We start from the raw sequence: 15,144 nt of genomic DNA, 5'->3' as shown, positions 1-15,144 counted from the left end.
AAATGTTCGGTGATGTTTTACATTTTGGCGAATGGCTTTAATGTTTGGGTTAGTAAAGGCAAGTGAATATCCTACATTTAACTTATTGCAGTGTCACACATCGTTTACTTTCTGGAAAATTCTACTGGATATTTATGAGCTAATTAGAGTGAAAATGGCAAGTAATGTAGTAGTAGTATTGTGAAATTAGTTTTGACTCTGTGGACTCCCTAAAACATCTAAGGGGAAGCACTGGAGCCCAGAGCACACATTGAGAATCACTCTCTGGCCCATACCCTTCATCTGAGCTCCTACACCACATCTTCAGCTGCCTGCGTGGCCTCTCTAGTACTTGGATGTCTCATGGGCCACTGAAACCTAACATGTGAGTCTGAGTGCCAGTGTTGCCTTCCACTCATGTGTGAAAATCAGAACCAAGCTACGTTCTCGACACTTGCCTTAGCTTTAGCTCTCATGATTAGTAATCACTTAATGTTGAGTTCATCTGTTATTTGGCCTGAGCTTTGAGAAGATTAAACTCAGCTGTAGTTAATTCAGCCCCTTTTGCTTCTCCTGTGGCTCTGGCTCTGGCTCTGGCTCTGGCTCTGGCTCTGACTTCATATTGCTGGACTGGTCTGACTAGTGTTCGACCCTGGAGACAGAAGGGAGTGGGCCACGGTATTGCCTTTGGAATCAGAAGTTTCAGGCAGCCAGTTTACAATGTGTGAGAGTATAGGTTCTTTCTGCTTTTCAGTTCCACCTTCACTTCCCTTTTCTTGGCACAATTGGGAGGATCTTATGGTGGAGAGTTATCTTGAGCAAGTGATTATTTGGGGACTCTTCCAGACTTCAGCCTGCCCTTTCTGCACCTGCCATTTCTAGTAGCTTGCCTGGCCTCTTCCCTCTTTTTTTCCCCCAATTTTTTTAATTGAGTAAAATACACATAACATAAAATTTACCATCTTAACCATTTTTTTTTAATTATTTTTATTTTTTTAAATATTTATTTATTTATTTATTTTTGTCTGCATTGGGTCTTCGTTGCTGCAAATGGGCTTTCTCTAGTTGCTGTGAGCTGGGGCTTCTCTTCGTTGTGGTTCACGAGCTTCCAATTGAGGTGGCTTCTCTTGTTGTGGAGCACAGGCTCTAGGCACGCAGGCTTCAGCAGTTGTGGCCCGCAGGCTCTAGAGCACAGTCTCAGTAGTGGTGCACGGGCTTACTTGCTCCGCGGCATGTGGGATCTTCCCGGACCAGGGCTCGAACCCGTGTCACCTGCATTGGCAGGTGGATTCTTAACCACTGCGCCACCAGGGAAGTCCCCCATCTTAACCATTTTTAAGTATAACATTTCAGTGGTATTAAATACATTCAAAATGTTGGGCAGTCATCATCATCATCCATCTCCATAACTCTTTTTTTTATCTTGTAAAACTGAAACTCTGTCCCCTTAAAACAGTAATTCCCCATGCTCCCCTCCCCCTAGCCCGTTGCCACCACCCTTCTACTTCCTGTCTCTGATTTTGACTACCCTGAGTATCTCATACACGTGGAATCATACTGTATTTGTCTTTTTGTGACTGGTTTATTTCACTTAGCATAATGTCTTCAGAGTTCACCCATGTTGTAGTATTCAATACATTGCAGTGCTACCTGGAATCCTTTACCCTTCTTGCTGACTGAATTGTCTGCTAGTTCTTTCACTGAGGCATAATATTCACTTTTTCCTCTAGAGAACAAATGTCTTATACTTCTCTGTTCCCATAGCATTTTATTTATATTCTTTGTTATGTTATTTGTAATGTATTGAGAGTATTTACTTTGTGTCTGTCTCCCCAATGTTAATTTGAGTTCCACTAATATTTGGAAGGTATCAAGATAATTTTTAAATTTTCTGAGACTAGCACAGTGGCTCATATCTAGTGGGCATTAAGTGTTTGTTCAGTGAATGAATGGAATCACACATAAAAGAACATCTCAAACTTCCAGCAGATACTTATTTTCTACTTGACCCTCACCGTTGTATTCAGTGCTAGGGATAGCAAGCCAACAAGCACAGTCCTGCTTTCATTAATTTATTGTTTCATGTATTTACCCTAGTACTGAAGTGACTTAATAATGTATATTTAATGTTTATGTTTCAGTATTGTGATTTGTCTCATATTTTGACCCCCCTACATCATAGTCTTATCATTTATGAAATGAGGAGAATGGACTAGATGACCTAGAAAAGTTACCATTGTTGACTGTTATTATTAGATTTGAAAGCTCCTTAATAACAGGAATCATGCCTTTCACTTCTACTGGAATCTTACATAGGGCCAAGTATAATGTCTCACACTCAGTAGTTGGTTAACAGATTTTAAAGAAAGAGGTAATATCAGTGAATACTTCAGACGAATTTGATTCTATTTCTCACTCCATTGATCTTGTTAGATCCCTTCCCTGTGCTTCAGAATATCTGTATTTCCTTGATCTAGTTTGTTCTCAACTTTTGTGTGTAGCTTAAAAAAATTATATACATATACACACACTTTATCCCTCTTAACCCTGAGAAGAAGAAAAGTAAGGTGGTCATTTACATCCATTTTTCAAGTGAGGAAACTGAGTCTTCAAGAGCATAGCTGAGGAGCAGCACATTCAGACTCAGTCCCAGGTCTCCTGACCCCAGATCCAGTGTAATTCTTCTCTGTTTCCTCATCTGTGAAATCAGGTTTTCTTCCAGATCCAAGTGCCTTTGTTACCCACCCTTTTACACAATGTATCAGTTAGGGGTCTTTGGGAAGTCACAGAAATGTGCTAACTTTAGCAAAATGGGGATTAATTGGTAAGATCATGGAGAGTCTCAGAGGATTCGTGGGAAGGTTGAGCGTCAAGCTGGGAAATGGATAGGGTTCCAGAAGCAGGGATCCTGAAGAAGCACCACCACAAAGGGAAAATCTCCAGGTGTTTCTTACTCTCTGTCAAAGAGTCAGAGTGAGGGAGGAGTGTTCTGCCGGGGCAGTTTTGTTCCCGCAGTGGGCAGCCTGGAGACATTTTATAACTGAGAGAGATTGCTACTGGTATCTAGTGGGTAGAGGCCAGGAATGCTGCTAAACATCCTCTAGTGTCAGCCCCCAGTAAAAAGAATTCACTGGCCCTACATGTCAGTAGTGTTGAGGTTGAGAAGCCCTGGATTAGGGGAAGGTACCTTGATTAATAATCACACGAATTCCAGTGTATCCTGTTGGAGGCAGGAGGACACTTAAAATGCTCTTACCAAAAAGAGGTGGAATAGATGCTAGACAGCCAAAAACAACATAAAAACAAAAAAGTACAACTGGGGGAATAATTCCAATCTTGGAATGTGAAGGTGAATCACATGTTTGTAAATACAGTACTTGCGGGGTCTCAGAAAAAAGGGACATTTATAAAATATTTGAATTTTAAACTTAAACTCCAAAAAGATGCTAGGTGATTATTTATTATTAAAAAGGGTTCTTTGAAATGAAACTTAAATTTTCATGTAGAGTAACCTATAAAGAATATGTAGTATAAGCCTATCTAATTCAATGATAAGTTAGGGTTTTGAGGGGAATTGTGAACAAAAACCTAGGATGAACCAAAATCAGAATCAAACTGTCACTAACTGAATTAAACCAAAGCACTTTATTTATTTATGTATTTCTTTGGCCATGCCACATGGCATGTGGGATCTTAGTTCCCCGACCAGGGATCGAACCCGTGCCCCCTGCAGTGGAAGCGTGGAGTCCTAACCACTGGACCGCCAGGGAAGTCCCTAAACCAAAGCACTTTAAAGAAAACTTCTAGTTTAAAATGAAACAGCTTATTTTTTAAAATTATTGAAGTCACATACAACTAGAACATAATTATATTCTCTAAATGGGGAAAAAATTATTTTTCAAAACTGATTCAAGGGGTTTCCCTGGTGGCGCAGTGGTTGAGAATCCGCCTGCCAATGCAGGGGACATGGGTTCGAGCCCTGGTCTGGGAAGATCCCACATGCCGCGGAGCAGCTAGGCCCGTGAGCCACAATTACTGAGCCTGCGCGTCTGGAGCCTGTGCTCTGCAACAAGAGAGGCCGCGATAGTGAGAGGCCCGCGCACCGCGATGACGAGTGGCCCCCACTTGCCGCAGCTAGAGAAAGCCCTCACACAGAAACGAAGACCCAGCACAGCCATAAATAAATAAATAAATAAATAAATAAATAAATAAATAATTTTTAAAAACCCAAAAACAAAAAAACAAAAAACTGATTCAAGCCAGCATTTAATTTGATTTGGATCCATGGACAATTTACCAGGACTGCTATTTACTTAGTTATATTAAGAATGTTTCACACTATACCTGATGGTAGGATAATATTTAGTAAAGGATCCCCTTTCATTTGTCAGCAACTTTGGATGTTGCTAATACACAGAAACGTGAGGATGGTGGATCTGTGGGATGTGCAGTTATATGTTAGAATTTCTGCAGCAGTTCACCTTGTTTTTTGCCTAGACAGTAGTTAGTGTTAAATCCAAGTAGTAGGAAGATTGATTCAGCCCATAATTTTCCTTCCTTTTAACTTTTTTTCACACCGTTTCAGTATAAGCCGTATATATATGACTCAGAGCTTGCTTATTTGGTTTCATATTTTATAACACCTTTGGTGTACCAGACCTGTTTTACTGCCGTGAGGAAGTCTAGAAATGACTAGAAGCGGCTTCTCCCTGCCCTTCCAACATGATGGCTTTGGGCCCAGCTGTCAAAGGGACCTACTGCCGTGTCTCCAGGTTGTTTGCTGAGTGAGCGTTTCTCTGCCTGTGGTCATTAGCCCCAGGGCCACACAGTTCACCTCAGCAGGGTGTTGTTTCAGGTGAACCACTGTCTCCCAGAGAAGATTGTGGTGTACCGTGATGGAGTGTCTGATGGCCAACTAAAGACAATTGCCAGCTATGAGATTCCTCAGCTACAGAAGTGTTTTGAAGCTTTTGAGAATTATCATCCCAAGATGGTGGTATTTGTAGTTCAGAAGAAAATCAGCACCAATGTGTACCGGTCTTCTACCGAGCACTGTGTGACTCCCTCCCCCGGGACTGTGGTAGATCATACAATAACAAGCTGTGAGTGGTAAGTGGGCGAGACACAGTTATTTCAACAAGAATAGGTTGGAGAAGTTATCTGTTCCCTGGGTATTGGAATGGGGAGGTTGCCTAGAGAGATGTGGAATGGAATCAGAGATTTTACTGTTAAAAAGTAAAATTTTAAAAACTATTTAAAAACACACAAACCAACAATGAAGCTTTTACCTCTTAAGTATAAAATATTGAACATACAGTCTTTTCCTAAGACTATGCATGCTTAACAGTCTGCACACAGATGTCATTTCTACCACCATTCTTAAATAGCCTGTTGAGTCAGGAGACCTGAATTCTCAGCCTAGTTTGGTCCTTGTATGTCCTTGATCCAGTCATTTGATCTCTCTGAGCCTTAGGTGAAGGAGCTAGAATGATCTCCAAGATCTTTTCCAGCTCTGGCCAAATCCAACTCTACCATTACTTTGTACTTTTTCCTCTCTAGGGTGGACTTCTACCTTCTTGCCCATCATGTACGACAGGGTTGTGGCATTCCTACCCATTATGTTTGTGTTCTCAACACTGCACACCTGAGCCCTGATCATATGCAGAGGTGAGCTGACCACTAACCTCCTCCTCACTTGTAAATAATTCTGGCCAGTGAGCTAAGGCTAAGACCTGGAATTTTAAAACCACTGAATTAAACAAACTGGATCACTGGTTTTTGGCTTAATAATTTTCTGATTCTCTTTGGAAGCATTTTGAATTTATCTTTTGAAGTTGGATTTCCTAATACTCATTTTCTCTTATATAATCAGAAAAGACAAATACTGCCCACTGCCAGGAATATTTACCCCTTGAGTTTCTTCTTGTCTTTCATGATAATGGTATCTTTTTGAGGTGCGACTGATAATCCTTGTTGTACACTAAAATTACTTGGAGACCTTTCAAAAAATACACCCAGGCTTCACGAACTCCAAGCATTCTGAGGCATTCGCATTTTTAAAAACTGCTTCTAATGATCATGACACACAGCCAGGTTTGAGATGCATTGCTCTTGTGCTCAGATTATATAAATACTTTGCTGGGGTACTTACCTTTCTGCAGCTTTTTCTTGAGGCAAAAAAAAAAACCAAAAACAAAAACATGTTCTCCTTGCTGTTTTCCTTGTTTTGATATAAAAAGAGGAGCACCTAAAGTGGGAATTTCCCCATGCCCTCTTGACTTACAAATAGTGGAAATAGATACAATTCCACTTAAAAATAATGATTCCCAAAAGTTGCATCATATATTCCTCAGTCCCCCAGTTTGCTGGTAAGTATGCTCTGTCACACACCCAGAAGTACATAATGTGCTCCAAATTGAAGATGGAAAGTGAAAAGGATCATGTTTTCTTCTTGGCCTACAGGTTGACTTTCAAACTGTGCCACATGTACTGGAATTGGCCTGGTACCATTAGAGTTCCAGCTCCTTGCAAGTATGCCCACAAGCTAGCTTTCCTGTCAGGACAAATCTTGCATCACGAACCAGCCATCCAGCTGTGTGAGAACCTGTTCTTCCTGTGACTGGACAATCAGGACGTGGGCTGGTCAGAGCAATCAGACTTCTGAACTCAGCTGTGAACTCAGCTGTGCAGGATTAACAGTGACTGAAAGGGGTTTTGTGTTGGTGTTTTCCCTTTCACCAGCCCAGTAGAATAAGATATCTTTTTTTCCTTTTCTCTTTTAAACCTGATATCACCAAGAAGCAGGTTCCACCCTAAGGATCAGCTAGAAATTGTCTCGTTGCCTTTGTAGAGCACATGGGGGTAGTCTGCTACTGCGTAGATGGGGACCCTTTAGGAGCCTCCAAAGCCAACTTGAGCTGTAGAAATCCGCAGAAGTAGCGATTGCACTTACAAACTCTGTTTACTAATAAATAGTTCCCATTTCTGGTGCCAGAGGTGATAATGAATGAAGTCTTTGCAAGTTTCTTAAAGTAGAGAGCTACTTTATTTGGGCAACTGGGAAAGGTAAGAAGGCAAGGTTTTTCAAGATATGCCTATTGCTGGAAAATGTGAAAGGCATGTAGTAAAACCAGCTGGTGGGATAGTCAGGTCCTTGCTTACCTAATCTTCTCTAGGGATTGAGTTGATGACACGTGACTTGAGCTGGCTTTGAAAGAGGTGTTTAGCTATTCCTTGGCCTCCTAAGAGAGGCCAAATGCAGTTTTTTCTGTATATTTCAGTTGCTTTATAGCGTGCCATGTTGATTTCTTCCTACCTCCCTCCCCGCCGCATATACACACACTCAGGCACAAAGCCAGCTTTGCTCCAGTTACTGATCTTTAGTAAGTTTCAGTTTTTTAAAAATTAAGCATCAGAACCTGTGAAATTCAGCAGCTTGGAAGGTTCATAATGGGGCATGAGCTTTTCTTGACCCTTTCTCCCCAGTGTGTCACCTTCTTTTCTGTTGATATGTTTGCAAATTGAATCACTCATTTCCGTTGCTCAATACCCTCTTCCCGGCTGTTGGCTCATTTTGTTAGGAATTTTTCTGAATCCATGTTACGATTTCTAGAAGTTGGCTTCGGGAAACATGACACTCCTTCCAAAGTCCAGATGTTTCAGTTTAGAAAGTTGTCACTGTGTCTGTGGGTTTCAGTGTTTTGGGGAAGCACTGTTTTTGTGTGTTTATTTTTCCCCGTTTAAAAAATTTCCAGTCCCTTCAGGGCTAATTCAGTCATATCTTGCTTTACCTGGGTTTTAAAAGACAGTTACATTTAATCTTTTCACATTTGCATTTATTTATTTTTTGGTATGATAACAGGGAGGGGATGAAGCAGAAATCCCTATTTTATATGACAGTGTGTGAGAAGAGAAACTTCAGCTTAAAAATATTTAGAAGAAAACTGAGCAAGCAATGCGTTCGCAGAGGCTGAGCGGCTCTGGGTGTCAGTGGTCTCAAGTGCGCTTCGGTTCTGTTTGGAGTGAGGGACAGAGGAAGGCTGAGACCTGGGATTTAAACACCATGGAGTCAGACACATTGGATCACTGGTTTTTGGCTTAACAGTCTCTGATTCTCTTTGGAAGCATTTTGAATTTCTCTTTTGAAGTTAGATTTCCTAATACTCATTTTCTCTTATATAATCAGAAAAGACAAATACTTGAATATAATACAAAAATTTCACTTTTTATTCCGGTTTTCTTGTCTTGTTTTTTCAGTCTTAATGTGAAATGACTGGGTCATGGGGTGGGAAATAAATAAAAACAAATTTGTATAAATGTGTAGTTGTGTTTGAAATAATGTCATTGACATATGATATTGATATAGTTCTTTTCCTTTGTAGAGCTGTAACACTTGTTAAAATTACTAATTTGTTACTAGGCATGCTGGATGCAGCTCCAGTATTGGTACCCAGGTAATTTCACTGAGATCTGGCAGTAAGATTTCTTGGAAAAGACGCTAACAGTCTTACTTCTGGGACAAATGAGGCAACTCTGTGTGTGTGTGTGTGTGTGTGTGTGTGTGTGTGTGTGTGTGTGTGTGTGTTTTGTCTTGTTTTCAAAAATCTCTTTTCCCATCAGACAATTTCTGTTAGCCTAAGTGAGAGCCAGCTCCTAAGGGTGGCCCTCCCTTCTCACCTTTTCCTAATGCTTGCCCTTCTTTGCATGTACCTCTTGGCGTGTATGTAACCTTTAAAAATACCTTCCCAAAGCACCCTGGCTGCTTGCCTCACCACTACGTCCTTTTCGATTTATTTAGAAACTCCATCTTAAATGGTGCAGTGCTTCTTGAACTCATTCTAGAAAGAACCCAATTTCTTTTTTTTTAATTTTTTAAAATTTAAAAAAAATTTCCTTTTTAAAAAATTTTATTTATTTATTTTTGGCTACGTTGGGTCTTTGTTGCTGCGCGGGCTTTCTCTAGTTGGCGGCGAGCGGAGGCTACTCTTCGTCGTGGTGCACGGGCTTCTCATTGCGGTGGCTTCTCTTGTTGTGGAGCACAGGCTCTAGGCGCGTGGGCTTCAGTGGTTGTGGCACGTGGGCTCTAGAGCGCAGGCTCAGTAGTTGTGGCGCACAGGCTTAGTTGCTCCGTGGCATGTGGGATCTTCCCGGACCAGGGCTCAAACATCATGTGTTGATGCTCCACATCATATGTCATTAGAGAATTACAAATTAAAATGAGATACCACTGCACACCTATTAGAATAGCCAAAATCCAAAACACTGACAACACCAAATGCTGGTGAGGATGTGGAACAACATGAACTCATCGTTGCCTGAGGGAATGTGAAATAGTATAGCCGCTTTGGAAGACAGTTTGGTAGTTTCTTACAAAACTAAACATATTCTTATCATATGATCAAGCAATCACACTGCTTGGTATTTGCCCAAATGAGTTTACAACTTTTGTCCACACAGAAACCTACACATGAATGTTTAAAGTAGCTTTATCCATAATTGCCAAAACTTGTAAGCAACCAAGGTGTCCATCAGTAGGTGAATAGATAAACTATGGTACGACAAGACAATGGAATATTATTCAGTGCTAAAAAGCAGTGAGCTATCAAGCTATTGGAAAGACCTGCAGGAAACTTAAATGCATATTACTGAGTGAAAGAAGCCAATCTGAAAAGGTTACATACTGTATGATTCCAACTATATAACATTCTGGAAAAGGTAAAAACTATAGAGACAGTGAAAGGGTCAGGGGTTAGGGGAGAGGAGGGATGAATGGGCAGAGCACAGAGGATTTTTAGGGCAAGGAAACTATTCTGTATGATATTGTATTGGTGGATACATGTCATTATATATTTGTGTAAACCCATAGACTGTGAAACACTAAGCATGAACCCTGATGTAAACTGGGACTTTAGGTGATTATGATAAGTTGATGTAGGTTCACTAATTGTAACACACGTACCATTCTTGTGGGGGATGTTGATAATGGGGGAGGCTGTACGTATACGGGAAATCTTTACCCTCTGCAAACTGTGCTGTGAACCTAAAGCTATTCTAAAAAATACATACATATTTTTAAGAATGAGTAAGTGTGGGTGTTCCTTGCTGGTCTAGAGGTTAGGATTCGGCGCCTTCACTGCCCTGGCTGGGGTTCAATCCCTGGATCCCTGGTTAGGGAACTGAGAATCCCCCAAGCTGTGTGGCACAAAAAGAAAGAAGAAGAATGAGTACGGGAGACTTCTGGCAACACAGCAGACTTGAGCTGACCATACTGACGAAGGTTGGCCGAAATAGAAAAAAAAATTTTTTTTATGTTAAGTAGCTGGATTTTCAGGAAATGGAACGAGGGAAGAGAGAGAGATGGTAGGGAAGGAGGAAGGAGGGAAGATACTGAGGCACAAGAAAGAAAGGGAAGCCAGAGTGGTTACAGTTGATACCAACACAGCATCCCAGGGTTATGGACAAAATGCAGGGACAGGAGCACTGAGCTTTTTCATTTCAGATAAGGATAGAAGATGCAGCGTTAGACCTTATGAGGTGCAGGATTGCTGGGGTGAATTCTCCTAGATAGAGAGCTGGAGCCTGGAAGGGGAGTAGAGTAGAAGGTCCATGCCAACCATCCTGGGGCAGCAGCAAGAAAGTTAGACAAAAGGCATTTATGAGAAATCCCCAAGCTTGGGCCACAGACAGGTGTGTGCAGCCTGAATTCATATTAGCATGTGGAGGGACCACATGCTGACAAATTACCATGAAGATTGGCCCAGACTGGTGAGAGCCCAGAGCCCTGGAGAAACAACTAATCAACTGGATTGCAGCACACAGAGGTATAAATGGGAACTATGGAAGAGAAGATATAGGAGAGAATGAGAAGGTCTAATAGGAGTTCCTGCAGGTTAAAATAGAATAAGCCACACAATTATGGACGATATGAAGACAGAGTTTTCCAGAATGAGAGACAAATATGAATCCTCTACCTGAAGAAACTCATTGAGGATAAAGAAAAGCACAACCACTCCTAGATGTACTATAGTGAAACTACAGAACACCAAAGACAGAATCTTTAACATTTTTTTTAAATTTATTTATTTATTTATTTATTTATTTATTTATTTATGGCTGTGTTGGGTCTTCGTTTCTGTGCGAGGGCTTTCTCCAGTTGTTGCAAGCGGGGGCCACTCTTCATCGCGGTGCGCGGGCCTCTCACTATTGCGGCCTCTCTTGTTGCGGAGCACAGGCTCCAGACGCGCAGGCTCAGTAATTGTGGCTCACGGGCCCAGTTGCTCCGCGGCATGTGGGATCTTCCCAGACCAGGGCTCGAACCCGTGTCCCCTGCATTGGCAGGCAGATTCTCAACGACTGCGCCACCAGGGAAGCCCCAAAGACAGCATCTTAAAAACAACCAGAGAGATTGCTTATAAAAGAATTAGACTGGCAGCAGACTTGTTATCAACCACAACAGATGCTTAAGACAAAAGGAATAATAACTTAAAAACGCAGAGTCAACTTGGAATTCTGTTCCCATCTAAACATTCATTCAAAGATGAGGACTGGGACTTCCCTGGTGGCGCAGTGGTTAAGAATCCGCCTGCCAATGCAGGGGACACGGGTTCGAGCCCTGGTCTGGGAAGATCCCACATGCTGCCGAGCAACTAAGCCCGTGCGCCACAACTACTGAGCCCGCATGCCACGACTACTGAAGCCCGCCTGCCACAACTACTGAAGCCTGTGCGCCTAGGGCCCGTGCTCCGCAGTAGGAGAAGCCACTGCAGTGAGAAGCCCACGCACCACATCGAAGAGTAGCCCCCGCTTGCCGCAACTAGAGAAAGCCTGCGGGCAGCAGTGAAGACCCAACGCGGCCAAAAATAAAAAAATAAATACATAAAAAGATGACCAAAATAACGAAATTTTCTAATAAAGATCAGAGCAGAAATTAATGAGATAGAGAATAGAAAAATAATACAGAAAATCAGCAAAACCAAAAGTTGGTTCCTTAGATTAACAGAATTGGCAAACCTTTAGCTAGATTGGCCAGGGGAAAAAAAAAGAAAAGAGAGGACTACTAACCTTACAGAAATTAAAAGGATTATAAAGGAATACTATGAACAATTAAGTGCCAACAAATTAGGTATCTTAGATGAAATGAACAAATTCCCATAGATAACTTGCTACTGAACCAAGTGTTATTTTTCCCAGTTTTCTTTTTTTGCCTGCTGAAACCATCGGATGATAACAGAAATGACGAATGTGGCTTCTAAAGATGTTTTCTTTTGTCTGACAGAGTGTGGGGTGCTAGTCCTCTGACATGATTTTGGGTAAACTAGAACCTTCACATTCCTTCTGATCCTCTTGAATTCGTTAAGACATACCGAAACATAGAAAACTCATTTTTCCCCTTAAAGTGTCTTAGAAACCTCGCCATTTGTTTCTCTCTTCAGTCTCTCTAGAGCTCGCGTGATAGCTGGGGGGTGGAAGGGGGATCTTTGCCCCACTCTGCTGATCAAGTTGTCTACCTTGTCAACACACCACAGAGTGGGCTTTGATTTCGAGTCCCCAGTCCCACTTTGTACACTCTGGGCCAGGGTCTCATTTCCCTGGCTTCTTTCTCAAGGCTGTTCCACTCACTTCAGCTACAAGAAATCTGTCTGCATATCTTTTGAAAAGGCAGGCGGCTGTGGCATCTTGTCAGAGGAGAAATAGCAGTCATGAAAATGTCAGATTTTTATGTTTACTTCCTTAACTATTGCCCAACATCAAACTTTTAGTGAGCTGACCTGTTCATTCATCCAACTAATATTTTATTGAGCATCTGTTATGTGCAAGATGTTATGTTAGGGGATGCAGGTATATACAGAAATCTTTGGTAAGCAAGACAGATTAAGGTCCGGTAAAGAGGTTAGAGATGGAAATGAAATAATTTTTAAGGGGAAAAGCAAGTACATAAACCATATAAAATGTTTTAATTCTGTGAATCATGATCCAATGAAATCAATTTAGTGGGTTTGTTACCACTTTTTAAAAATTGAAACAATATAAAATATCAGAACGTTGACTATACTAAGGAAGTTTTGTAAGATTTTTGTTCGCTATGTTGTTATTTGTACTGGAGATGCAGTGTAAAATATTTTTTACTGTGGGTTACAGTAAAAAGAGTTTGAAAAGGTAGGTCAAATACGCTTCAGGAGAATCAAGAATCTTTCTGAAGGGAGGTGGCTTTGAAGAGTTAGAACTTTAACAAGTGGAAATGGGGAAATAAGGGGAGAAAGGGCTATATTAGGTAGAGAGAAAAATAGAATTGGGGCTCCAAACCTGTCACTAGGCAGGAAAGACCGTGGGACAAGGCCAGGACTTTGGGTATACCTAAAGAATTTTGTGTGGGGGTGGCTATGGAGAGTTAAGACCTTTTGATTTTTAGCTGTGTTAATAATTAATTGAATTCCCTAATGGATTACTGATAGCTTATCAGCTCTGGTGGACTTTGGCAGCTCTACCCCTTGCTGGTTGCAAACAAGTGAGAATGCTGTGATAGGGCCTGTGGTGGGGTGTCTTGTCCTGCCTCCCCTCCCGTTTCTCTGAAGGTACCTTCCCCCCTGTTTGTAGTATTGACACATTGCCTGGAAGAGCCTTTGGGATTGCTTTTAGACCTCAGTTTTTTAAGAAGAGTTTAACACCTCTTTGTAATGTGTATTTATGGGCTTCAAACTTTTCAGAGCTCCCTGTGTTAGAAGCATGCTTGTTTCACTTAATCACTGGGTAAGTATCTCATTCCTTTTCCAGAACTTCAAGAAAAGGAAGGCATGGTAGAGACTGGGCCATTTCTGACAGCCCATTGGATTTGGGGTTGAGAGTCCCAAATGAATGACATAATGTCTGAAAAATACTCGAGTTTAACCAAGAAAGACAAATATAAAGGGTTATTACAAAGATGAAGGGGCTCTGAGGGAGATTGTGCAAGAGAGACAATTACTTTGAAATCTCTTGGAAAATGAGAGGAATATCACCCCACCTCTTACTCAACTGGAGCACTGTAATTGCAGGGTGAGGATAATTAAATTTTAGAAAAACCCACGGCCCAGCTAGTCTCTTCAAGAGTGGCATAAACAATCTGGCCTGCTCTGGCTTTGCTTCAGTGCTTTCTCTCTTCTTCCCTCTACTACCTTCCTCCTAAGGAGGAACAGGCTGCCACTGAGGCCTGGATTCTTCCTGCCACCCACTCCAGGGATTGCTTGCTTTTCATCACAAGCACTGCCATCATGGGCCTTCCTTTCCCCAGGACTTGCAGAGTGGGATGTGGTCCCCCTTCCCTGTGCAAATACAGAGACACTTAGTGTCGGCTGAGCACCAGTCATTGAGCTGGAACAGGGACTTGGGTACTAACAGGCTACAATTCTGCTTAGAAAGTCCTTCCTTTGGGTCCCATAGACCGAGGTGGCAGCTGGCTTAGCTGCAGAGGAAATAATCGTGACGTCCAGCAGAACAGAACAATGGGAATTTAATTGGTGGCTTATTTTCTCAAGAAATTTGCATTTCCGAGGCTTGATATCCATCTCAATAGAACTACTCCACATCAGAAAAGACTCCTAGGACACTCCTCACACAAAAATTAACATTTCTCCCAGCTTTCGGTTAAGCAATATGTGGTGCGACATCTAATTCGAAAGTGAGTATACAATATGGCTTATTTAGAACTTGAACAGGAATTTTTTGTTCTTTCGCCTGGTGGGAAAATGCAGAAAAAACATTATCTATGGGTACGTCCCCTCCCAGGGAGTATTTCAGAATCGAGCTTTTTACATTAATCAGAAGTGTTAAGATATATATATACATATTAGGTGGGTAGCAGTGTTACTCCGAGGAGACGGAGGCCGGGTTGTGAGAACTTCCCACATAAGGAGGGAAAGGCCTTAATGGGAGGTTTCCAGAGGAAGGAGGAGCCTGTGGGATGGAATTCGCGGCAGGGCTACGAGATGAAGCTAGGCTCTCGGCGGGCTAGGCGCAGAAGGGCGCTGGCTCGCCCCGCAAGCCTGGGCGAGCCAAGCGCTGGTCGGGTCTAGCGGGCGGCTGGCAGCCAGCTCACACACGTAGCCCTACAGCCAGCCAGGGCCCCACGTGGCAGGCCCTGGGGAGAGTGGGGTGGGGCGGGGGCGGGGCGAGAGCGGGGGCGGGCCCGGC

The 15,144-nt window shown here is 42.2% G+C and overlaps 1 protein-coding gene across 1 annotated transcript in view; it reads left to right on the top strand.

The window, feature by feature from the left end:
• PIWIL2 (piwi like RNA-mediated gene silencing 2) overlaps positions 1–15,004 on the top strand; it is a 94,394-nt gene extending 79,390 nt beyond the window's left edge. The window contains exons 20-22 of the mRNA XM_082402596.1: positions 4,835–5,088; positions 5,539–5,646; positions 6,442–15,004. Coding sequence (XP_082258722.1) covers positions 4,835–5,088; positions 5,539–5,646; positions 6,442–6,598 — 519 coding nt within the window. The 3' untranslated portion in view covers positions 6,599–15,004. The remainder of the gene's footprint in view (positions 1–4,834; positions 5,089–5,538; positions 5,647–6,441) is intronic.
• Positions 15,005–15,144: the final 140 nt, after the last annotated feature.

The sequence above is a fragment of the Balaenoptera borealis genome (assembly GCF_965194805.1).
Source record: "Balaenoptera borealis genome assembly, chromosome: 8".
Classification (NCBI taxonomy): Eukaryota; Metazoa; Chordata; class Mammalia; order Artiodactyla; family Balaenopteridae; genus Balaenoptera; species Balaenoptera borealis.
Note: the sequence above shows the minus strand (reverse complement) of the source record. Positions and strands in the feature narration are given on the sequence as shown.